The sequence below is a fragment of the Pinus tabuliformis genome, chromosome 3_1 (assembly GCF_031772625.1).
Source record: "Pinus tabuliformis cultivar Carrire ecotype Pingquan chromosome 3_1, CPIR1, whole genome shotgun sequence".
NCBI classification, from domain to species: Eukaryota; Viridiplantae; Streptophyta; class Pinopsida; order Pinales; family Pinaceae; genus Pinus; species Pinus tabuliformis.
The window spans coordinates 290198547-290223621 of record NC_142301.1 but is presented as its reverse complement, the minus strand read 5'-3'; the positions used below and the strand labels follow the sequence as shown (position 1 = coordinate 290223621).

At 35.0% G+C, this 25075-nt stretch overlaps 2 protein-coding genes across 10 annotated transcripts in view; both read right to left on the bottom strand.

Annotated features, from left to right (window-relative positions):
* LOC149186926 (arogenate dehydratase 1-like) overlaps window positions 1-13445 on the bottom strand; it is a 135500-nt gene extending 122055 nt beyond the window's left edge. The window contains exons 1-10 of the mRNA XM_089411230.1: window positions 13060-13445; window positions 12867-12934; window positions 10690-10782; window positions 9945-10145; window positions 9771-9851; window positions 9393-9488; window positions 8052-8129; window positions 7803-7892; window positions 6980-7047; window positions 6606-6687 (exon numbers count right to left, since the gene is read on the bottom strand). Coding sequence (XP_089267356.1) covers window positions 6606-6687; window positions 6980-7047; window positions 7803-7892; window positions 8052-8129; window positions 9393-9488; window positions 9771-9851; window positions 9945-10145; window positions 10690-10782; window positions 12867-12934; window positions 13060-13333 — 1131 coding nt within the window. The 5' untranslated portion in view covers window positions 13334-13445. The remainder of the gene's footprint in view (window positions 1-6605; window positions 6688-6979; window positions 7048-7802; window positions 7893-8051; window positions 8130-9392; window positions 9489-9770; window positions 9852-9944; window positions 10146-10689; window positions 10783-12866; window positions 12935-13059) is intronic.
* Window positions 13446-15717: 2272 nt separating this feature from the next.
* Window positions 15718-23052, bottom strand: LOC149186925 (E3 ubiquitin-protein ligase RZFP34-like). 9 transcript variants are annotated; one of them, XM_089411238.1, is made up of 10 exons: window positions 22007-23052; window positions 18771-18858; window positions 18560-18645; window positions 18253-18285; window positions 18067-18144; window positions 17886-17929; window positions 17722-17762; window positions 17545-17627; window positions 16319-16360; window positions 15718-16212 (listed from the first exon to the last, which is right to left on the bottom strand). In XM_089411238.1, exons 3-10 carry the CDS (start codon window positions 18611-18613, stop codon window positions 16012-16014), a joined length of 576 nt encoding a protein of 191 aa, XP_089267364.1. In that variant the 5' UTR covers window positions 18614-18645; window positions 18771-18858; window positions 22007-23052; the 3' UTR covers window positions 15718-16011. The 9 variants fall into 9 exon arrangements, with proteins under 9 accessions (XP_089267364.1, XP_089267358.1, XP_089267361.1 ...); XM_089411232.1 differs by having other exon boundaries at window positions 18560-18619; window positions 18771-18907; window positions 22007-23051; XM_089411235.1 differs by having other exon boundaries at window positions 18560-18619; window positions 22007-23051.
* Window positions 23053-25075: the final 2023 nt, after the last annotated feature.

The following is a 25075-nucleotide window of genomic DNA, read 5'->3' as shown; positions in this document are numbered from 1 at the left end:
TCTAGTAGGGGTCCTAGGAGGGGTACCTAAGGGACAACTACTAGACCAAATGACAACAATGGGACAAAGACCCACTGTCACCTTAGTCAGTGTCCCCTACTCTTTACGGACTTTCATCGATGGGAGGAGTCTCGGTATGGAGGAAATCACTTGTAATGATGGGATCAATGATAAAATATGAAGTGATTCCCAAGGCCCATTCAAAGGAGAGGCTCAATTATGGCTTGATGAAGGAAAGGCTCTCCAAGAAAGACCTAAGAGGAGAGTCAAGACCTAGGGTTATGAATATTCAATGATGATGAGTATGTCTAGGATCAAGACTTCCAAGGTGAGGCAAGACTTCTCTAGGAGCTTTGCAAGATGATTCTTCTTCAAAATAGGGTTTTCACTCCACTAGAGAGGCCTGGAGAGAAACCTATACAAGATCCATCTTAACTTTGGATCTACTGAGCGCCAAGTGGGATCAAATCTCTTTTCACTTTAAAAGAAGTTTGTATCTCAAGAGATTTGATCCCTCTCAATGCTTGGTAGATTCGAAGTTAATATGGATCTAGGTTGGTTTTAAAAATAATATAATTTATAGTTTATATTTCATGTCTCAAATATACTTAAGTATTAAAGTTTTGTTTGGTAAATATTATTTTTATAAATATCATATAATTTATAATATATTAATACTAATTTATGTTAAAATTTTGGGAAAAAAAATTATAATATATATATTTATTTATTATTTTTTAATTTGTTTACTTTTAATTGTTAATAAAAATCGATTACTATCTTAAACTTAATTCAACGTGGGCTATTTGGTCGAAATCTAGCAATGCAATATCTAGCAAGTTTGTGATTTCTTGTTGTTTAAAATACACTTTTGAATACATAAATGGATTTTGCACCCTGAAAACCCCACAAGGCACTTGATCTTTGCAAATTAAACAACTTAAACATATGATTTTTAAAAAATTTGTACGAGATTTTGAATAAAATTGACCAAAAATAAAAATGCTTTGAGTAGAACCATTTCATCTATTAGTTAGACCACCCGAACTTAATTCATAATTTTGATTAAAAAAAATGTCATAACCTTTAATTATTAATCCATTTATAAATTATAGTGTTTAATTCTTGATTTATTTATTTATAATTTTTGAATTTCACTTATAAATTGAGATAGACATTTTCATATATATTATTTATTATAATTATTGTTAAAGTGTTCAATGGACATTTTCATTAATATATATGGTTATATTTTATGTTAATTATTTTAATGGACCATGCAAGTAATTTGTATAATAAATATAGTAAAATTAAATCATTAAAATATATATTTATAATTTATATTAATTGTTTTAATATACCACACACATAATTTGTTTAATAATTTTATTACTATATTAATTTTTGATGGTCAAAATCAACTACCCTACATTAATATTAGTTATTTTTTATTAATCTTAATTGATTTTTAAAATATTATTAAATTATTAATTTTTTTAATTTCTATTAAAATAAATATTATATATAAATATCACTTAAGTCTATAACTTACTAAACCATTCATTTTTAGTGCGTTGGATTTGATTGTGCTAAATTAGCTTTTGAGAAAAGTGTTATTGCCCATGGTTTAGTTATAGCTAATAGTTTTGTACTTTATATTTATTTAATATGTTACTTTTTTCCCATGGGTTTGTACTTTATATTAATCCAAAATTTTAATTTTTGTTTGTTAAATTTTCTTTTATATATTAAGATGAAATTATTTGACATTCATTTACATTTTACATTTTATATTTATAGGTTTTAGCTTGAATGTTAATTAAAACACATGAAGCCAATATTTAATTCTTTCCCCAACATTTAAAAATGTTGTTCCCCAACATTTAAAAATGTTGACAAACTTTCTTACGTTACACCTACACATCTATTCTATACTAGGTTATACTAGGTTGTACAGTGCCTCTCGGCACAAAGACCTAGGGTTTATGAGTAAGTGTGGGAGGATTCCATCCAATGTGCTCACTAGGCCAATATAGGTAAGGAAAAGGGTCTAAAATGATCAATTCCTTAAATACCATGTGCAAGAGACCCTTAAGAAGACCACCAATCAAAGACGCTCAAGATGGTTTCCAAAGATGCAACTAGGGCTTGAGTTTCTCACAAACCAACCTTGGGAATTGCTCCAAACTTGGAGGATCACTAGAGGAGACACCAGCGCAGATTCTTGTCCAAGTGGTTTTGCAAAATACCTCCTCTAATGCAATTCGTAAGGAGCCCTAGTTGGACGTCTAGGAAAGGGGCTGAAAAATTTTGGAAAGAGAAAAAGAAAAGGAAGGAGAAGGTGACCACCAAATTTGCTTGGATCAGTGCCTAATCCTTGGGCTATGGAGTCTATGTGATTCGAAATTTGGCCAAAATTGTCTTCAAGGAGGCTAAAAAGTGATGCCCTAGCAACCACTCTTTAACATTTACCCACCTAAGATCTATGGACTTTCATGGAAGAAAAACAAATTTCAATCCACTAGGAACATTCATCTACTTGTTATGCAATGAGTACAATCAACAATCTAACCTTCTTTACAATGATTTTCAATAAATTAGGGCACAAAAGAACTAGCTAGTTGCAATAATTCCACACATTAGACATTATTTCATGAAAAATCTTCAACAAAATCACTTACAAGATAACAAGAGATATATCCAATCATAGATCAAGAAGATGGCTCCAAGAAAGAACGAAATTTCAGCTCCCAAATATATCGAAATGCATCAAGAGATCTCCAATAGACATCCAAGAAAAAAGTTTGAAATTCTTCAAGAGAAATAGATACAAGTGTGGTGATGATGCTCTCACAAATGAGAGTCTCAACTATTTATATGATCCTCTAATAGTTTAAATTAGCCTAAAATGCCCCTAATATTATTTTAATGTGCAAAATAACATATCATTGGTAACAAGCCCACCAAGTAGCCATAATGTAATGAATAAGCCATCCAAAGTGAGCCGAAAATGATGAAAGTGGTGTGGAAGGGTTGTTTGAAGGCCTAAATGAGTCCTCAAGGTGCCATAATGAAGAAGAGGGCTCCATGAATTATGGTCAAGGGGGTGGCCCCTTGATCTCTAAGCAAAACATCATGTGATGCTCCAAAGTGGGGCTCTGGGGCACAAATAGTGTTCTCATGGGTCTCTTGATGAAAAATAAGACTGTAGACTACTCCAAATGAGGGTACGGAAGATGGTGCTTGCACTCCCCTGTCTCTAGGATGAGACAAACCTCCTCTGGGCCTCGAATCAGCTGCCCTGTATACTGCAAATCCAACTGGGGGCACTACTGGTCCAAGTGCATCATCTCTCATATAATGTGGGGCAATGAACAAGCAGTTGAAAGTGTTGAGGTTGCCCATGGCATGAGATAATGCTCTATCACATGATGGAAACCCATGGCTCTCAACGCATCCCCTACAAATGTCAATATGATCCACTAAGGGGTTGGGCCCCAGTTAAGTTACCTAGCCCATGATGAAACCACCTGTCAATCCTGTATAAGATCTAATGCGTCTCCTCACCTTCAGGTACAATAATTCATTAGTGCATCTAAGTGAATCAACCTTGTTAGTCAAGGGCACAAATGAAACTTCATAGTGGGTTTCCCTTCCAAATTTGGGGCTTTGAGCATGTAATGGTGTTATCTCCCTAGGTAAGAGTGGTTAATAAACAACCCTATTAGGTGTTCCCAACCCCTAATGGGAAAGGCATGTCTAAGGTACATTCTTCAAGTGGTAGGTGTCATGTGGAAAATGATGAGCTGGATTGGGACACAGGGGTCTCAAGGCCAAATGCCATGGGCTCAAAGGTCGTAATGATGAGGGATGTCCACATATTTGGATATATGAATGTAGGAGGGAGCAATCGTGGTACATGAGTTACCCGGTCTTCGTTTTTCCACCATTCTTCATTTGCCTTTTGCCTTTTATTGATTTTTCTTTTATTTTACTACCTGGGGCTCCAAGGGATGGGAGCACGATGTGTATGATATAACAGAGATTACCCCCTTAAAGTGGGGCAGTACCGCAGTTCATCGCCCACCAGGAGTTAGGACATGCACGGGTTCCTTAATGATGCAGGGGGCACTCATAGGGGCCATAGGAACCAAGGTGATGGCCATAATGATAAGGAGTAGAGCTCATGTTTGGTTTTTGCCCATGCGCTAAATTTTATTTTCTTGATCATCTTTTGCAATTTGTAGTATCATTTCCTTTTGTATGTGGCCATATTATACTTTTATCTTTTTTTTTAGCTACATCAACCTCTAGGGCATCACTCCAGGCATGTGGACAAGGGGAGGGGTAGTACCAGAGCCTTATGGACCTAGAGGGGGAAGATGATGAAATAGGGCATGTAATGTGCAGAGGGGATTGAAAAATGTGGAACGAGAAAAACGAGACTGCAATCCAAAAAACAAGGTTTCCCAAGTAGTGCCCATCTTGAAGCCATAAGCCAGTAGGAGAGATCCCACAGGACTAGGGTTGAGGATTAACCCCCTATTAAGGTGACGGAACAAGACTATAGTTGAAACCCTTCCTCCTTCCAAGTCACTCAATAATCCATACCCAAGTGTACCCAAGAAAAACAAGCATAAGCACTTGATTGCATAATGAAAAACCATACCTTTAGGATTGGATGACCCACCTTCAAACATATGATCTTGACAGATGGGTGAGGGGACATATGACTACCTTGGGGAGTGGAGATCAACTAGCACAACATCGGCTACACTGGTGGCTATTAGGGGATGTTGGCTACCGGCAAAAGATAAATTTAGGAGAAAAAATTCTCCTATGGGATCACCCACTGGTGGTGGGTAACAGGACTATTAGGCCAAACTCAAAGTTCTAAGGATAAAGTTATAAACAATAAAATTATTTAAATGACTTAGATATAATCTCAACCGTTGATCTCAAATGAGGCTTAGGATTTAATCCTAGCCATTGATCACTTAAGGAGATTAGGATTAGGGATTTCGGCTTAATGAAATTATAAAATAAGCCTAAGGGAGAGGTGAAGAGACACAATCGTGGAGGAAGTGATTTTCTGAAGAGCGAAAGGCTTGACTAGACTAAAGATAAGTGAGGGGAAGTGAAGCAGGGAATTTTGGGATAAATTCATGAAGGTCAAGTGTTCTTGAAGAAGAGGGTTGAATTGTGGACGAAGCCGAATTATCCACGGAGGCTGATTTCTCTAGTGTGCAGGGGCCACACAAGACAGGGAGAAAGGGAGGCCAATTTGCTAGTGAGACAGGTTAATTCTCCAGAGCCAATTTGCTTCACATGGTTTGATTTCCAGATGCAGAATTTTTTGAGGCTGATTTTCCCTATGGGACCAAGTTTCCAGGTGCCCAACAACTGTATTTTTCTATGTATTCTCTGTGGGTCTAACCAAAAAAAATCTTGAGAATATTAAAGAAGATTGTGTTGGGTGTAAATTTGTTGCTGTGGAGTGATTGATCTCTTCATTTTATTGCCACTACATTTTTTAAATTAATATACCAGTGTATTTATTTTTCAGCAAATTCAGAAATATTTAAGATAAATATTTTTTGGGTTTTAATTAAAATGTTGAAGTAAAATAAATCAGATCTAGTATGAGAAAAATTAACACTTGCCTCAACCTGAACCTAGGCCCTAAAAACCAAACCCAAAGAGGTGTATGTAGTCATAATCTCAAGTTCTCAACTTCTTCCTCCCTAAGGTACAAGTGGAAACTTAAATGGGTCTTCATCGAAAAGGATGAACATCACCACCTTCGTTTTCCCAAGTTAAACGTCAACTATTGAAGGTCACAAAACATCGTTGCAGAATCCAACTGCCTTTGCAAACCCTCAAGTGTGGAAGCCAAGATGACCACATCATCAACAAAGAGGAGCATGGAGATTAGGAAAGATAGAGACAATCATTGCCTGGCTAGACGTGCTCATGCACAATAATAGAAAAATTAAAAAAGTAGATGTTAATTTGATGACTGCTAATTACTTTCTTAAGATCAGTACTCCTTAAGTTCTAAATGTTCAAATTTTGAAATTGAGATTGCGAATGTTTTAAGCTATTTTCATGTAATTCAAAAAAAGGTAATTATCAAATAATATGGGTGGCTCATGATTAATCCAAAAGGGTTAGTTCAACCAGTCGTTGCCAATGTTGTTGGGCATTTGGCTAGCTTTGTTTCAAGAGGTGCCGAGGTGGAATCCCCTAGGTGAGGGGTACTAGTCTACACTGATGGGTTTACTAGGGATACCATCCACAAATCTGTGGAAGAATTCCTTGGGTTCCCCACAAGATTTTCCTTGATTAATTATATGTGCCTCATGAATAAAGTTTTTCCAATAGAAATTCCTTCAGATTTATTAGTAATAACCAACATCCAAAGACAAAATCAAGAAAAAGGATGAAGTAGATCTCAAACATGATGTAAGGACTTTGTCCATATGCATCATATGTCTTTTGATTAAAAACAATAATAAGCTTGAACAAATACTCGAGCTTCAAGAAATGTAAAAATAAATTATGATAAACCTTCAAAAGATAACAGATATAAAAACACATGATACCTGCAGGTGACCTAAGGCATTTTGTGCTCGTGGATCAGCCATAGAAGCTTCAAAGTCAATGTAGAAGAGATAGTCAAAGTACCTGCAACATATCTTAATCATCAAGCCCACAACTTGTCCTGAAAACATGCAAATATTTACATAATCCTTTGCTTTCCCTACAGCAGCCAGGAAAAACTGGAGAATGGGAAAGTGAACTTATTTTTCCAAACGAGGGAAAACAACTCTACATTTCAAGCGTAAACAATGAGCATAGAACAACTAGATTAAGCTTTCCTTCACGATCTCTTGCAAAGAAAATACCTAATACTCATTAAAGGAGTTCAAATGGACAATAATACATTAACCTGAACAGAGAAGGATTCATTACTCACTTTGCTGCACCAGTATTACTATCATCAACTACCCGCAATGGCCGCTTCCTCTGAGGTCTACTTTCTATCTGTCATAATTGAGCAGACAGTTAATTCCAGGCCAAAGTGGCAATGATTTAAAGCCTAAAACAGATCAACAGCAAAAGTCAAAAAGAATAACAGACTTGCAGGGAATTTCAAACTTTGAAAATCAGAAAGTAGCTTTGGTTAACTAAAATAATCTAGATTCATGTTCTCATTTCAAGAACATTATGTAGTGGGATTTGAGTAAGCATGGAGAAAATGAAGTGTAACCAGAAGGCCATTGAACTCAAGACTGCCAGTTAGCACCAAAATTCCCTGGTTTGTGTTCATGTTTAAATTTGAGGACAATGACCATTCAAAAAATATCCACCGGTGCAAAAAAATGATAAATCCAAAATTAAGTTTGATAAAGACAATTAAAAGAATTCAATGATTATTTCATAAACCTAAATAAAAACAAATACAAAAAATTTTAAACTTGAAATTTGACCCAAAAATATGTTAAATTAAATCTCAAGACTGAATGAATGCACACACACACACACAGTTATGGTTTCATATTTTTTATGTTTAATAAAAAAAATGTTGAATCTAAACATTCATTTTTTAAACTTATAAAAAGTTCACCATTGCAGATTCAATTGCCCACTGCTCAAGATTTGACAAAATTCATTTTTTATAAATTGCCATACACAGTAACTAAGGTTAGCACATGCACATTCTAGCCATCACATCAATGAATAAATAGTATAATCAATCAACAAGTTGTTTCAAAACGTTTCCTGTGAAGATACATTACCTTCATTAGATTGATATCTCTTAAGGCAAACACTGCAAGGGCCTTAAAAAGAACGCCAGGACCCTCTTCAAGAGTGAAAACAATGCTCGTCTATGAACACAAGAAAACGAGCATATTAAAGGGATGTTCAAACTAAGAAAAATCAAACACTGGCAAAATTAATTGGATAAACAATATAAAATTGTTTAATCCATAACTAGTAAAACTTCTGTAACATAGCAGAAAGCTTGACAAATAATGAGAAATTACCTTGAATGGTCTGTCAATTCTTGGAATGATAGGCTCTCTTGCCAACATTAAGAACCGAGTTACATTGTCTGAATCATCCTGCAAGAACAATGAAACTGTCAGATCAGATCAAGCCTACCCAAATTCAACATAATAGCATTTTCTAGATAATAAACATATAGACTTGTCAATGGGGTTGTTCAGCAGTGAAGATGGTATCATGTCAGGTCACCCAAGGTTCAATTCACCCTTGACATGAATAAGCAGTTTGACAGAAGAGTACCCACCAGTCATGGCAACTTAGCCATGTGGGAGTGCCTGTGTTTATGGTTTGCCCCTCCAGGGCCATTCACTCGTGGAAATGAGCCACTTGTGGTGCCCAACCTCTTCAGGGTTTCTAACTGAGTTTAAAGGAAGCACTTTCAAAAAATAAAATATAAATAAATAAAAATATCGATTTGACAACATGTGCCTAGGAGTTTGCTAAGAGAAGTAAACCAAAGGAAAGAGCAGAGACACCTGTCTCCCTCACCCAAGCAGCTCCAAACCCTAGCAGGGTTTCCCTGTCCTTTAGAGAATGGCATGCTGACAGCCAGAAAAAGCAAGGAGGAAGCAGTATAGAGGTTGAGGGACAAGCCCAGCCACTTTTGCACATCACTTAGAGACGTTTCAACAGAGAAGAGTGCCGTGGCAGCTGTTTCAATGGACCAACGCTGGCTTGATGCAGCAGTAGACCACCTGCAGTTGAACAGTTCCTGTCAAAGCACAGCAGTGAAACTTGTTTGCAGGCCACTCTAAATGGCACACAGCACTGCCAGCAAAAGGAGAACGTGAGGCAGATGTAGTAGGCTTTTAGAGGAAGTGGGGTAAAATGCTGCTGTATGGCCATTTCAGTAGGGAAGATCTGCCCGTGGGTACACAGCTTGATGCCGAGTTACCAACTGTAGGAAGGACTGCTTATCCCATTCAAAGGCATGGCTGCCCTGCACAGAAAGCCACTACCAGATTGGGTCTTGGCCATTGGTTGTTTGGCAGTATGTGCTCCCTGGCACAGCTCTGTAGTGCTGTGGATGCGAGTTCTACTTTGGTGGGAGTAGCAAACTATGAGTAGACTTGTGAATGCATTTAGCAGCTTAAACCTTAGCTACCCCATCTTCTGCTGTCTGGGTTATGCTGCTCCCTTCTATGACACTATAAATTTGTAAAAGAAAGAATAGTATGGTTGGTTACAAAATCCTGATTGGCATGACACCCCACCTTTTAGCTGTAGGCTTTGTAATATGCTTTGTACATCGTTGTTTCATTCATAGATTGATGGAAGAATGTTTCACAAAAAGAAATAAAAATAAATAAAACTTGTGCCTGAATTCCATCCGCAAGAATCTGTAGACCATAAATCTCAGCAGCTCGAGCACTTGCAACAGCCCCCGTGTCTCGAAGATTATTAGCAGCTATAAACTGCAACATTTAAAACATCACAAAACATAAAAAGACATGGACAAAATACATTATTCATTGGGATCTGAGCATTTAATGAAATCAAACATTGTATCACAAAACACATTATTTACCGGGATCTGATCATTTAATCAAATCAAACATTGATGGAAGCATAATGGCATACAATTCAACAAACAACTATATCATTTTGTTTGTAAACAAGCTTCTATTAACCATAGAAAATGACAAATGGGTTTCTCTTCCTATATTTTTAAGGACTTTTCACATCAGAAAACTTACCTGGGCAGCCCCAGCTGTATCATCTACTGCTTCTCGTATAACCCCCAGAGTGCTCAATGTGTGCTCACATTGAGAGAGAGCCTGTCAAGAAATTTTGCTCTGAAGTTGAAACAATTACGGACAAAAGATTTCGGAGAAGAGCAACTATATGTGGAAAGCACCAAAAACACTCACCTGGGGATGGCTTACAACACGCTTGAGCTCTTCCTTCTTCACACCAGGAAGACCCAAAAGGCAGTGATGAACTGCAAGCTTCACTTCCCCGACTATATGTAATCGGTGGCGAAGAAGTAAATCATAATTACGGTGAATGCTGCCACCAAGTGAATTTTCAATAGGCAAGACTGCTTTGTCAACAAGCCACAGTTCAACTGCCTGCCAGAAAAGAGGACTAGCATAGGTAAGGGGAATAAAAAATTCCCTCTCCATCCTCAAAAGATTTACAAGCAGCATAGAGCATTAAAGGCAGAGTCCATTCACATCCCAAAGCGAATAGTTCAAATGGGAAAAAGGTTAATCGAATTCAAGCTTCTGTGATCCATAACATGTTAATTTATGAAGATTTTCGGAAAAAATCTTGTTTACCGTGCAAAGCATTTTAGAATAAGAAAACAATAGGAAATGGACTTTGACCATACATATTTTAATCAGAAATAGTAAGCACTTAACGTCTATTGAAAATGTTTTTGATCAGAAACAGTAAGCACTTAATATCTATTGAAAATGCATAAACATGCATTGCACTCGATTGGACTGATTGGCAGAATCCAACCGCACCGACAATCGTTAGAACAAACTTATTTCACTATCTTTCAGGCACAATTTGTAAGATATGTTCTAATGTGTTGTGCATTTATGGGATAATGGGTGGAACTGCTTGTACTATGCTAGAATACAAATGTGAAAAATGCTCCCATACCTGGAATGCCGCTTCAAATTGTTCACAAGGAACAGCATCGCAGTGTGAGTAAGCTTTCAATGCTGCAGTCTCGCTGTATGCCCCAGGAACTCCCTAGATACCAACCGAAAACGAAGTTTTAATGATTTGAAAAACGTGAACGTGAACACCAAAATTGCTTTGAATTGACCTATATTCATCGAAGTGTCCAAAACGGGTCAAAACAAATAAACAAATGTGTTCTGAAACATCAAGAAGCCTGATCATCTTTCAATTCCCAGGCTATGGCTCCCTATTGCAAAATCACATCACGGTTGCAAAAGCCCTCCACAATTTAGTAACCAAGCATTCAATCACATTTTAACTTTTCTGAGAAAATGTGGAAAATCCTGGACTCCCCAGATCAATAATTACTATTTGCAGTAAAGCTGGTTTCCCTTAAAGCGTTTGAGTCCGATCAGAATTTGGTTATTTATTGTTAGTCCGATCAGAATTTGGTTATTTATTGTTATATGTTTAAAAAGGTACGTTTTGCATGGTTTAGGATTTTGAACATGAGGCTACCTCTGCTTTTTTTCTAGAGTTTGCACGCCCCTCAGGATTGAGGGAAATGATTATGTCTTTGTAAAATGCCAATATTATGATTAATCAAGGCATTATTTTATGAATAAATGGAAGTAATCCAAATGATAAAGGATATTATTTAAGCACAACCGGTCTCCGATTACGTGAATCAATTTTTGATTACCTATTGTTATATGGTTTTTAAAAGGGCACATTTTATATAATTTAGGATTTTTTTTAGCCTGAGGCTGTGTTTTTTTGGCAGGGTTTGCATCTCCCTCAGGGTTTTGAGGATGATTATTTTTTAGAGTTAATATTTTTGATTAATGGAAGCATTATTTTCAAAGAATAATAATAATATTTCAAATTAAAAACAGTAAATCTCCCATCACAAAAATATGCAATTTGGAATTCAATCATACTCAATGTTTATTCCGCAAACATGTAATTCATGTATGACTCAATGTTTATTAGGCATTCATGTTCTCATTGTGACTTGACAAGTCTACAATGACCACTTATGAAACGTTGATCATTAGGGTTTACTCGCTGGGAATTTTGCTCAGTCATACTTTAACTCTTTTATATTTTGGTTCATTTTAAAGTATATTTTCTTGTCAATTTTACCCAGTATTTAACAGAGATTTGTTGGAATGACAAGTTTAAGTTGTGAAATCTACATAATCTGAGTGCTCCATGAATTTTTCAGAATCCTAAATATATTTATTCATTTGAAAACACGTTTTAGATACCAAAAAACCATGATCTTGACCAAAAAAAAATTATATAACAAAATTCTGACAAAATAAACCAAAGGATAGAATAGTTAAACTGGACCATTTTACTATCACTATAATCTTATCATCCTCTAATGACCCAGGGCACCTTCCCAATCACGAAAACCCCAGCAAAGGGAGTGATCAGTAACAGCTAAGGCAAGCCCTACCCATACCAGCATCAACCAACCCAATAACAATTTATTTTGTTTTATTGTATGCTTCTAGCCACAGGTGGGATTTTCACCGGTAAAATTGTGGAATTAGCTATTGGTTAAGTCACAGAGATTGGAGGAATCTCACCTGTCAAAGTGAACCAGAGATTGCACCCAATCCATTGACATGAAATAGTCATTGGATAGGCAAATCAGCTTCCAATGAACCAGAATGTGACAAAAAGGAAATCAAATGTAATTGAAAAGGATGACAACGCCTATTTTAACCACCCTGACAGAGACTTATTCTAACTACCCAAACTAGAACCCATTGGCAAATCCAATAAGAACTGATTCAAGGTGTAATGAATTTGCATTAGTCGGCCTACAAACTAACTAAATCAATTGACTGAAACAATAAGAATTGATTCAAGATGCAATGAATTTGCATTAGTCGGCCAACAAACTAACTGAATCAATTCACTGAAACAATAAGAATTGATTCAAGATCCAATGAATTTGCATTAGCCGACCAACAAACTAACTGAAACAATTACGTCAGGCTATATTCCAATACCAGCGACAAAATACGCCCTTACAGAGGAAAAATTAAAAGCACCCAATATCATTCATGCATTTCTGATGTCTGCGAACTCGATTGAAAATATCTGAGAGCAATTAAGCAAAGGAGCTTGTTTCTTACCTGGTAAGCCACACGAACCTGAGAACCATGGCTCGGCGGTGTAGCAAGATCCGTTACAGACAGAGGCCCTGCATGATAAACCCATAATTTCTGTGACTTGACGGAAAAAATGGAAGACAGAAATGACACAGTATCTCGGACGAATTACAAACTGGGAATAATTTTTTTTGGATGGAGACATGAAAACACGAACTGGGCAGAGAAACTAAGTCCTTGGGAACTGTCCCCGCCTCCAGGTTAACACTCCCATTCTGATTCTCGTCCTGTTTCTGGGTCGCGGATTGGGCCGATGACATCACACGGGGAATTCGCCTTTGGGCTCTTGATTGATGAACTGATGCCGAATTTCTCCATGGCTTCGTGGTGGGCTTGGGAAATGCTGTTTCGGTTAATTGATGCGATCTAGGCGGCAATGAGGAGTTATAGAAACCCAGAGCAGGAGATGCTGGACAGAGTTTGGAGGCCATTCTTGGTCCCAAATTCGATACCTGCGACGCTCCCTGATTCCTGAACACCTCGGTTATGACAGAGTCTTATTCATTTAAGTAAATGAGTGTTTCCTGTTAATTGATGGCCTTTATTATACATTCTCTTCGCGTTTTCTTGAGCTAACACGAAATTTATGATGTATAATTCAGTTACACTGCATTAAAAATTCAAATAGAGATATGACGTAAGCAAAGGTTCTTAATCTATGGGATAAGGTAACTATTTTAATAGCATATTTATGTTTTCAAGATTATATTACTAGCAATTGTCCCAAAAGTACAAAGAGAGGCCGATAGGATTATTAAATTAGAATTGTTGAATTTCTCTAGAAGAGATGTTGGTTCAAGCCTAATGGATGAGCAATTTGAGCTAGCTAAAGGCCTTCTAATTACACTATTGTTTGGGTCTTGAAGTCTGGATGAGCAATAAAAATGCTTAAAACATAAGATGAAGTTTGTAAAGTAAACACAAGATTTGAGATCTTAAGTCATTGCTAGAATTAAGACGACATATAATTCACAATATTAAAACAATCAAAATGCATCCACCTCAAATACAAATAAAACATCACCTTTGCAAAATAATACCACCAGTAAACAATTCAGGCAGGATTGCTTAAATGTTTAAAAATGTATTAATTTGTGTATTAAGGATTAAAAGCAAATCACAGTTACCAATATGATTATAACAATTAGAGGAAAAATTATTAAATCCCAACAATGAATAACTATTATCTCTTACCACATTTAGGCTTTTCAGTTCTATTAAATACTATGGAAACATATTAATTAATTTAATAGTTTCCACTGTGTGATGGTATACTAACGACAAGGTAATTCCATCATAGAATATAAGACATAGGATCTTCCAAACAAATTTAAAAAGGTCGGTAATACCATTTATGAACCAATTGATAACTTGTGTTTTTTACAATTACCTTAACCAGTGGTCTGTCCATGGTCACAATTACAAAATATTCAAGTCAATATCATCCCCTTTGTTAAGATCACTTTCTTTCTCATATAGTACTCCCTTTGTGAGGATACAGTGTCCATCTTCATTCTAAACCATTACTAATTTTTTGTAAGTAAGATAGGTATCAGATTCAGTTGCAAATCAAAAACTTTCTGGGTAGATTACATGATGCTCACAATTTTAGGAGTATGGGAATAAAATATATACAGAGTTGATGGATGAAAGATAGATTTTGGAATGATAGGGCTTGGAATAAGTGAGAAAGAATCCTTCCAAGGGCTTCATCGCGATAATGGGAAGACGGTTTATAAACATACATTTCCGTTTTCTTGACATAACATCTATAAAGGATGTGACAGGAAACTTCTCCCTCATTCCCCTATGTCAACATAGTTGCAAGCAGTGAGATATTCGACAGACAATTACACTTCATGATCCGCCTTTGCTGCTTAACAATAGAATAACTCTTAGTGAGACCATTTCATTAATTTATCTTAAGACCATGGGGATATTTGAATAATAAATCAGGGAATTTGCAGATATTGTTTAACAAGTTTCGGAATCCAATTTAATACAAAATTTAAATAGCAAACTTGAACTACTTTTGTAATTGGAAGCCAGGCTTTTCGGAAGATATAGCAGAAATTCATTACAATTGCTAATAGTAACTTAATAGAAATATTTGCATTTAAGCAAATAACGAGAATATCTTGTGCGGACTAAAAAGCAGGAAGGAATTCTGGTTACACATATATTATCATAGAAATCTCAAGTTGTTTAAGTGTTCATGTATGAGTTTACCATGCCCTGTTCTTAATAAATTGAATTGGATATTCACGCTTTCTGTGTCATGAGGCATAAAAAGAACCCATAAACTCAACCTGAGTAAATGTGAGATATATGAAACTGGATTTAGGCTTTTAAGTTGTATTAAATACTATGGAAGCATATTAATTAATTTAACAGTTTCCACTGTGTGATGGTATATGAACGACAAGGTAATTCCATCATAGAATATAAGACATAGGATCTTCCAAACAAATTTAAAAAGGTCGGTAATACCATTTATGGACCAATTGATAACTTGTGTTTTTTACAATTACCTTAACCAGTGGTCTGTCAATGGTCACAATTACAAAATATTCAAGTCAGTATCATTCCCTTTGTTAAGATCACTTCTTTCTCAGATAGTACTCCCTTTGTGAGGATACAGTCTCCATATTCATTCTAAACCATTACTAATTTTTTGTAAGTAAGATAGGTATCAGATTCAATTGCAAATCAAAAACTTTCTGGGTAGATTACATGATGCTCACAATTTTAGGAGTATGGGAGTAAAATATATACAGAGCTGATGGATGAAAGATAGATTTTGGAATGATAGGGCTTGGAATAAGTGAGAAGGAATCCTTCCAATGGCTTCATCGCGATGATGGGAAGACGGTTTATAAACATACATTTCCCTTTTCTTGACATAACATATGTAAAGGATGTGACAGGAAACTTCTCCCTCATTCCCCTATGTCAACATAGTTGCAAGCAGCGAGATATGTCAACTGTGTTATGATGTTAACAGCCGTAGAGTAGTGCCGCAAAAACTCAGCGGTTACAATGAATTCTTACAGTATGCCACTGCATAGCAATTTGCAGTACAATTGTTTTTCATGCCACATAATCAGTGCTAAGGCAACCTTACAAGTGGTAAAGAGGGATACATGAATCTGAACATTTGAGAATATAAAAGATGAGATCTACATGAACTTGCAGAAGGACCTCCCCTGGTCTGCCGGGTGTTATAAGAATTGCAACTTTGACACTTGTGTGCAACAATGTGAATAATTACTTCAGAAGTTACTCCACAGTCATTGCATAAGATCCAAACCTGCTCAAATGACCGACGAGAAAGTGGTGAGGTATTTTCTCCCACGCCACTAATGGGCTCTAAAATATGCCTCCAAATTATACCACATTAACATCAGACAACTTACCATTTTGTTCTGGTAAGCTTCAGGCATTGGAGTCAAAGAAACCTACATGACAAAAAAAAATATCAGAATCCACTCAAGAAACTTAAAAAATCAATTGCCATTGGACGAAAGAAAATTTCAAATATGAGAAATCAAAATTAGCAAAAACACATATAATAAGCTACTCTTTATACAACCCATTGCAAGTTGACTTCAAGATGTTCATCTTGTCGACAATATCTACCTCTCGATCAAGTTTCCCCCACAATTTAGACATATCACAGACAAATTTGGAGCACACTGGACAAGCAAATCTGCAAAGGACAAACAAACATGTTAGAATGGCAAGAAATTTGAAATAAAATTAAAGCTGCTACAAGCTGTGACCACAGATTGCTGAAGAAGGTACCATCAATGGGCATATCAGTGCAAGTATATCTAGTATTGTGTAATAGTATAGGTAGACTGGAAACAAGAGGTTGTGAGCCAGGGCACAAAACAGGCCACATATGAAACTTACTGAAGTGTACCTACAGGATAACGCTTTAGGACAGTATTGCGTGTAAAGCCATAGGTGGACAAGAAGGGGATTATTGATCATGTGGAATAAAATCTCAATACAGGGATATGACTATTCCAGAATTCTGATAGACATGAGCAAAGTCAACTATTTAACTTTTATCATATCAAGCATATCAGGTATTCTACTATAATAAGATATCTTGCCATCACATATATAACAACTACAAGTCAGACATGGTACACAAGGCAGGACACTGAAACCACTGATGTTGTTTGTATCAGAGCAAGAGAAAAATAACATAAATGCACCCAGTATAGCTAGGTAATCCGAAGCTAGCTCTAGAAGTGGGTACGGATATCAACTGATGAGAAACAAAATCTTGTGAGTAAGAATGCTTATCATAGCAGAAATCATTGTAATCTGGTAAGGGTTCTCATTTCTTTATGGGGTAATGTAAAAGAGTAGTTCTTATGGAAGAGTTCAGATATTTCTTAGGTCAATTTATAAAATTTCATAAGACCAACGAGGAGAGTAAAATCTTCAATTGCACCTGAACATGCGTAGAACAGTCAGTAAAGCCAGGTTAAGGTTGGGGTGATCCATGTGTGCGTGTCTTTGTGGTACATTGAATCACGAGGGTTCAGATATCTAAATAACTTTAGTCTAAATTATGCTATAAAAAGAAAACTACAATTACTACGCTAAACAGATAAGTGTGACCTACCTCAAAACACACAGGGCAGTTGTGGTGCATTGCTTTTTCCACACAAGGGTGGCAATCCTTCAAGCGGATAGAGTGGCAACATCCTAGAAAAAGGTACATGAGCAAATAAATCATTCTCGCACTACAATGAAACAAGGGAAGAAGCGGTGATAATTTGAGAAGTCATAAAGAACATACCACATTTATAACAGTGGAAGAAATTATCGTTGCCGCCAGTTCTGAAAACCAGCACAAGTAGCTAAAGTCAAAGGCAAGAAATACATCTAATACATTTCACAATAGCATGAAAGATTACTTTACAAGAGAGCAAGAAACATCAAAGGAAAAAGAGAAAAGCATACCTGCAAATTCCACATCCGTCACAGTGGTATTGCTGTTTTGAGTCCTGGAAACCAAAGTGGCAAGTACAATTAGAACCAAAAGCGTATACATCCAAACCATCTTTTTATAATTTTGTAAGAGTGAAACTCTCTGTTTTCCTAAACCAGAACTATTAAACCTGAAAAGGCATTAAAAACGTACCTCATCATCAAAGAAATTGCATTTTTCACAGAAGTACTTTCCCATACAAACACCACAAGTAACGCAGGTTTGCTGAACCTACAAAATGACAGTGCATAATCATTTTTAAAATAACTCAAGAAGCATTATAGTGTTTACCTCTAAATTTTCTGCACATTATTAAAATTAAAAAGGCTCAGCTCTTACATCTTGTTCAGTTCTACAATGTGAACAGATAACCTGCATACATACAAGAATAACTATAAATAACAAGAGCAATATACTGCAAACATACGAGAATAACTATAAATAAACAAAAGCAATATAGTAATCCAGCAAGTTAGATAAAATTTGCTAGATAATTGACCATTTATCTTTTGAGAAGAATAAAAGTTAAACCTTTACATCTTTCAAATCTACCTTCAGAAAATTACAAAGAATACATATTGTTCAGAGCATTAAGACAAACATCATAATGAATAACATCTAACTGGAAAACAAGATAGAACCTTACCTTTCGAACTTCATGGCGCGGTACATTATGTCTGTCATGTGGATGGACATCCATTGAATTCTGTTCAGATATGAGATCAGACCATACTATACCCTCACAAATGAAATTAGAAGAGACGTAATTTTATAGTTCTATTTTAACAAGTATATAAACCAAACACAACCGTTGAACTTGAAATAGCTACGAATGAAGTAAAGAAAAAGAAGCATACTTTGGCCTCATTATGACAATTCCTACAGTCAAAGACTTCATTACAAGACGGAGCCCTTATTTGGCATCTCCGGCGGTAGTGTGAACATCTGCCATCAATTATCAGTATCAAGAAAAGACACATCAGTAAAATCATCCCTGTAAGACACATTTTTCACCACTTTGTAAGATGCATGGAGATACCAATAAGAAAATATCAAAATTATATATAATAAATAAAAGGCATAAATGTTACATTAAACAATAGTGTATTGAACATCTCCATTCTATTTCAAGGAAGAAATACCAAATACAGTATGGGTATGCATGTCAAACAATGTAGATGCTCACTACCTTAAATATTTATGTTAAGGACAACAAATGACTAGGATGAATTCCTTGACAGTTAAAAACAGAAATTTCATAGCCCCACGTTAATGAATGCTATTTTTGCACACTTCAATTCCCTGAGATTCATTGTCTTAGTAGAAAGTAAATTAAGCTGAAGAAAATAGAGAGACACACAGAAATACTCTTCTCATGTTAGCAATACAAAGAGGTCACTTTAGCACAACCTCTTTTCTTGTTCTATGAGATGAGATAGGTTTGCTTATGGCCAAAGGGATAAATAGAACAAATATGTGGGATACCATAGCCCCGCATAATATGTAATGGTTTTTCAGCTCTAAAGAAGATAAAGTTAAGAATTGAAATTAGTTCCACATAAAGAACACATGCACCAACTATAGGTTTCCAACGTTAGCAATAGAGAGAATCCACTCCATTTTTTTTTACCAATTAAGGAGAATGCCCAAAGTTTCTCCTCCTTCAATTAAGGAGAATGCCCAAGTTTCTCGACCTTCAATTAAGGAGAATGCCCAAAGTTTCTCCTCCTTAAATAGAGAACTATACTTGGTATAATGAAAGAACTAAATCATAAAGAAAGGTAGTTGATAGCCAGGACAACTTCATTTTGACACAAGTGCTGTTCTATAGACCTCCCTGTCAGAGAGAAATTTGAAATAAAACTGACTGCATTAAAGGGTGCCAACAGAAATTTATTGTTGGGTCATGGACACAAGAGGCTACCCCACGAATTCTACTGGATTACAGTAGCACATAATTACTCATTGTTCACAGAATTACTTGGAGTCTTTCCTCTTTTAAATAGGTTGAATACCATGGACAAAGCATGGTTACTCATAAACTTGGAACCTGAAAACAACCAGTAACTTGACCGAATCAAATTTATTTGAATTACATTAACACAATTAAAATTATTAAAAAAAATTGAAAAAAATATCTCAGACAAATTGATTTTCTTCATCGTATTTTAGAAAAATAAATACAATTAGCAATTTAATTAAAATAAAAAAAAAACAATTAAATTATGGAATAAAATAATTTTAATAAATTAAAGTTTAAAAAAAAAAATTAATTTAAAATTAACTTTTACAAATTTTATATCTAATTTATTTTTTAAAAACTATTTTAAAAATTACAAACTCAAAATTATATTTTATCTCAAAATTATATAATAAAATATAAATTATTGTAAAAATATATTCAATATCAACTCAATATATTACATAATCATTTTTCCTTGACAACAATTCATTTAACAAATCAATTTTTCTTTATAAAAGTAATTCTTTTATATGCATTTATCAAGTTTGAGCTTCCTACCTTGCCACCCACACTTATTGTTCTTGAAAATGCAAAGATTTGCTCTATCCAGTGTACCTCCACTGTTATAAGAACTCCGGAAATTGTATCATCCCCATGATTTGGAACCAGATGATCTGCATCTATTGGTAGTTCCTTTCATTAATACATAAGTTTCATTCGTGGGTGGTTCTTTTACTAAAAAGTTAAAGACAAAAAGATTTAAAATAGAATGCATTTGTACAAAAATAGATCAGTTTTTTTGACGTTATCTAACACAGCATAGTTCATTACATATGAATGCCTCTTCTTATACCATCCTCTCACTTTGCCTTCTCATGTAAACGAACAAAACTGAACACTGCCTGCTCACTGAGAATGCAAGGAGAGAAGGAAGTGTCTGTATCGATATACATATTATTATACAATATGTTGTAGACATTTCATTTCCTCTCAGACTCTTCCAAGCAGAGAAATGCAAAGCATTAAGCTCTTGTGAACATCAAGATATTCAGCGTTTCCAGGCAAAAATAGATGAAAGTGCCTTCAGCATGTGAGAAAAAACAGCCGAAGTTCGTCCCCACTACGCACTGCCATCCAACGCCATAAAAGCCATCGAATTCCTGAGGGAAAAAATGAAAATGAGTAATTTTTTTGAGGGCTGGTAGTTTGTAGAGGTGTATGTTAAGATGGTTTTTTTTTTTTTTCCGAAGGTGGTAAAACCTATCAACTCAGGTGTCAAACCAACAGTGAGGACAGCCATCTCTGGCTGCTATCCGCGAATGCTGGGTTTGACTCATCACTGTTAAATAGGGAAACCACGCCACCTGGCATAACCCTGCTGGTGGTCCGTAATCGGGAGCAGGCTCTCACTCCTGCCAGATGCCTCTGGGTCTTGGGCCGTTAACCTGTTTTCTTACGTCCGAGGAAGACGAGCTCTTAGCCAAGCAGAAGCAATTTTACGGCATACTCCAGGCCGAGTGTATGTTAAGATGGTTATCTTTTAGTTTTGATTGCAAATTGGGAGAATATTTCATAATCTAAATTAGAAATAAATTAATTGTTTGATTTCCAGGAATTAAGTTCAGAGTGTTGGAATAGATTCAGTTTGGAAATTATAAATACCAGGAGATATCAAATTTTGAACATTTCTTGAATTTCTAACCATAATAAAATATTTTATGAAAAGTAAGAAAAGTTTTAATAAAAATCATACTATAAATAAGTACCATGAAAATGTCGGGGTTCAATTTATTTCATTCACCATATATTTTCATGATATGGGCATATTGACTTCCATATATTATGATGGAAATCTCAAGTTGTTTAAGTGTTCATGTATGAGTTTACCATACCCTGTTCTTAATAAATTGAATCGGATATTCAGACTTTCTGTGTCATGAGGCATAAAAAGAACCCATAAACTCGACCTGAGGAAATGCGAGATATATGAAACTGCATTTACCACAAGGTTCTCTTGTGCAAGACTAATGGAAGAAACAAAAATATGGAGCAGCTTTCATAGACAACTGCAGAGTCCAAACCTAAACAATTATGCAAACAATATAATCTATAATTACTATTATCACTTACTTTATCAAGCTTCTCGAAGGTCTCTGCACGGCGTGGAATCCACCCTTTGATAGCTTCTCCAGCAACAACTAAAATCGAGGCGGGCCATCCCGCAGCAACTTGCTCTCCATGTACGTGCTTGGGAGGATTGCTCAGCCTGGGATTGGGCTTCTCCCTCCGCCTCTCCCGTGCCGGCTCTGCCAAATCTGCGGCAAGATCAGCATTGCGTTTACTCCTCACCTTGGCTACCTCTTTCCTCTTGGAGACTTGAACATTCTCGAGCTTCTGGACAGAAGCATTTGACCTTCTTCCAGATGTAATCTGAACAGGCCTTTCCCTAGGGCTTGCAGGATCTTCCACGGGGGCTGGAGCTAGCTGCTTGGCAAAACATACACCCCATCCCTCATTCACCGCAGCTCACAAGACCTGTTCACAGCTATCCATAGCTCAATTCGAACATCGTAGTATAGAATACGGAATCCAATCCACTATTTCAAACCCTAATCGACAAAACCTCGAAGTCTAGAGCTCGATTCCCTGTTATTTACACGAAGGCAGCTCACATGAATTTTTCACTGGTATCCCCGACTCAATTTGCAGAAATTCATAAAGAAACGGAATCTGTTCCACTGCTTCAAACCCTAATAAACCAAGCCTCAAATTCTAGAGCTCGATGCACTGTTCTTTACACAACGACAGCTCATGAGACCTGTTCACCGCTATCCACAGCTCAATACGCAGAACATCATAAATAATAGGCAATCTGATCCACTGTCGTGAACCCTAATCCACAATACCTCAAACTCTACAGCCCGAGTCAATGCTCGTTTTCAAAAACACAAAAACATTATTGCAGAGGGCGTGGAAGAGAACCTGCAGAGCACAAAACAGACAAATATGGTCGAAGAAAGCAGGAGTAATTTGTAACGATTTGTTCAGGAATTACAGGAATTTGTAACAAATTTGCGGATATTTCTGCCGGCTTCATGCAGTGGGTGAAGATTCGAGCCCACCATCATTATGGAGAGAGGCGTTGGCATAACAGTTTTCCGTTGAGGTTTAGAACTCGCACCAGCGGCAAAATTCTCGGTTAAGACCATGACAATTAATTGAAGAAGATGCTGAATGCCTGCTAAATGTACACGCCAGGTGTCAACATCTGAAAGAAAAGGACGACTGTCCACGTGTCAGCACGAGAGCCAAAGGAACGACGAAAGTCTATTCCAAAGGAAGGCCTATCGGCGTAATAATCAAAAAATTTAAATCTATGTATAAAATTTGTTTCATGAATTTTTTTTACCAATTGTGTTTTCTTTGGTGAGTGATTTTCAGAATAAATATGAGTGATTTTCAGAATAAAGATGGGAATAAAAATGTGGGGTTTTGAATGTGAAGTTATGAATTTAATTTTTTGTTTTAATTTTGATGATATATTGGAGATGATGAAGATATAATTTTGTCAAACTTATAAAAAAACTATAAATTATGAATAAAGTTAAATTTGAATAGATAAATTTATTTTCTAAATAAATAAATTTTTATAATTAAACTTGTTCTGACAATGAACCAGTGTGGTTCGAAACGACAAACCAAATATTATGTGATTCACTGGGAAAATCTCTCATAAATTTATATGGATCACAGAAGCCTCAATTCAACAATATAAATTTCTTTTATAATTAAAATTCAAATTGAATATATAAATTTTTCAAATTTTTTTTAATATTATTTAATATTTATCGAAGAAATGTGTCATAACTCTCATATTGTCAAATTATAAATTTGTTTATATCTAAAAGTATGAACTTTCCAAAATCTCTATGTTCAATTATATCTAAAAGTATAAACTTTAAACAAAGTCTTTTGGTAGAAATCACATGCTAGAATTTTCAAACCAAAAAGTGTGGTTCATCATCAAGACCAGATGAAGAGGCAGACCATGGCAAAGGCTTAAATAGAGAGCAATATAGAGACATAATTTCAAGTAACAGTTGTATCTAAACAATAGTGTTTAAATTATAATACTAATTTATTAATATATTAAAAACAAATATTATTAAATAACGTCTAGTTTTTGAAAAAAAAATATTTAAATAATGATATTATTTCACTAATTTATTAAAAATATTAATAGCTAACGGCTAGTTTTTGATAAATAATATTTAAATTAATTTATTAAAACCAAATATTACTAGTTCTTGAAAAATAATATTTAAATAGTGATGTTAGTTTATTAATTTATTAAAATATTAATATGTAACCGCTATATTAAACGGCTAGTTTTTGAAAAAATATTTAAATAATGATATTATTTCATTAATTTATTAAAAATATTAATAAGTAACAGGTATATTAAACGGCTAGTTTGAAAAATAATATTTAAATTAATTTAAAACCAAATATTACTAGTTCTTTAAAAATAATATTTAAATAATGATATTAGTTTATTAATTTATTAAAATATTAATATGTAATAGCTATATTAAATCGCTAGTTTTTGAAAAATAATATTTAAACTGTGATATTAGTTTATTAATTTATTAAAAACAAATATTAATAAGTATGAACTTTGTTTTTATTATACAATAAACGGTCAAAATGTTATCAATAAAATATATGATGCGAAAAATCATCTTTATATAAATTCATGTTGAGAAATATTTAAAAGAATTATTAAAATTTGGACTTTAAAATTATTTAGTTCAAAATTAATTTAAGATAATTCAACATATAATTTAATCAATTTTTAATAACATTTTAGATTTTAAAATTTGACATTTTTTATTTTTTATTTTTAATATTTTTAAATTTTAATAATTTTATATTAGATTAAAATATATTTTATATCTTTAAAATTTTATTTTTTAATAATTTTATATTATAAATAAAATATATTATATATTTTCAAAAATAAATATGTATGTTTGGGTCGGAGATAGTCAAGCTTTATAGTGCTTAGTATCTCATAATTTGCAACGGTCTAAAGAAGTGTCCCAATGCTAGCGAGATGACCTACATCCATGGGCTTGGTAGCAGCGTGGTAGACTATGTTATCTCCGATCTCCCTCTATACAACGAAATAACAAATTT

Bases quoted from the DNA above. Each gene is read 5' to 3' on its own strand.
- LOC149186925 (XM_089411231.1), bottom strand. From the start codon at position 18,920: ATGTGTCTTACAGGGATGATTTTACTGATGTGTCTTTTCTTGATACTG. The intron at 17,930-18,066 runs GTACGTTTTTAA...TTTGGTTTCCAG, and splicing joins GCAATTTCTTTGATGATGAG to GACTCAAAACAGCAATACCA. The intron at 17,628-17,721 runs GTATGTTCTTTA...ACCTTTTTCTAG, and splicing joins CTTCCACTGTTATAAATGTG to GATGTTGCCACTCTATCCGC.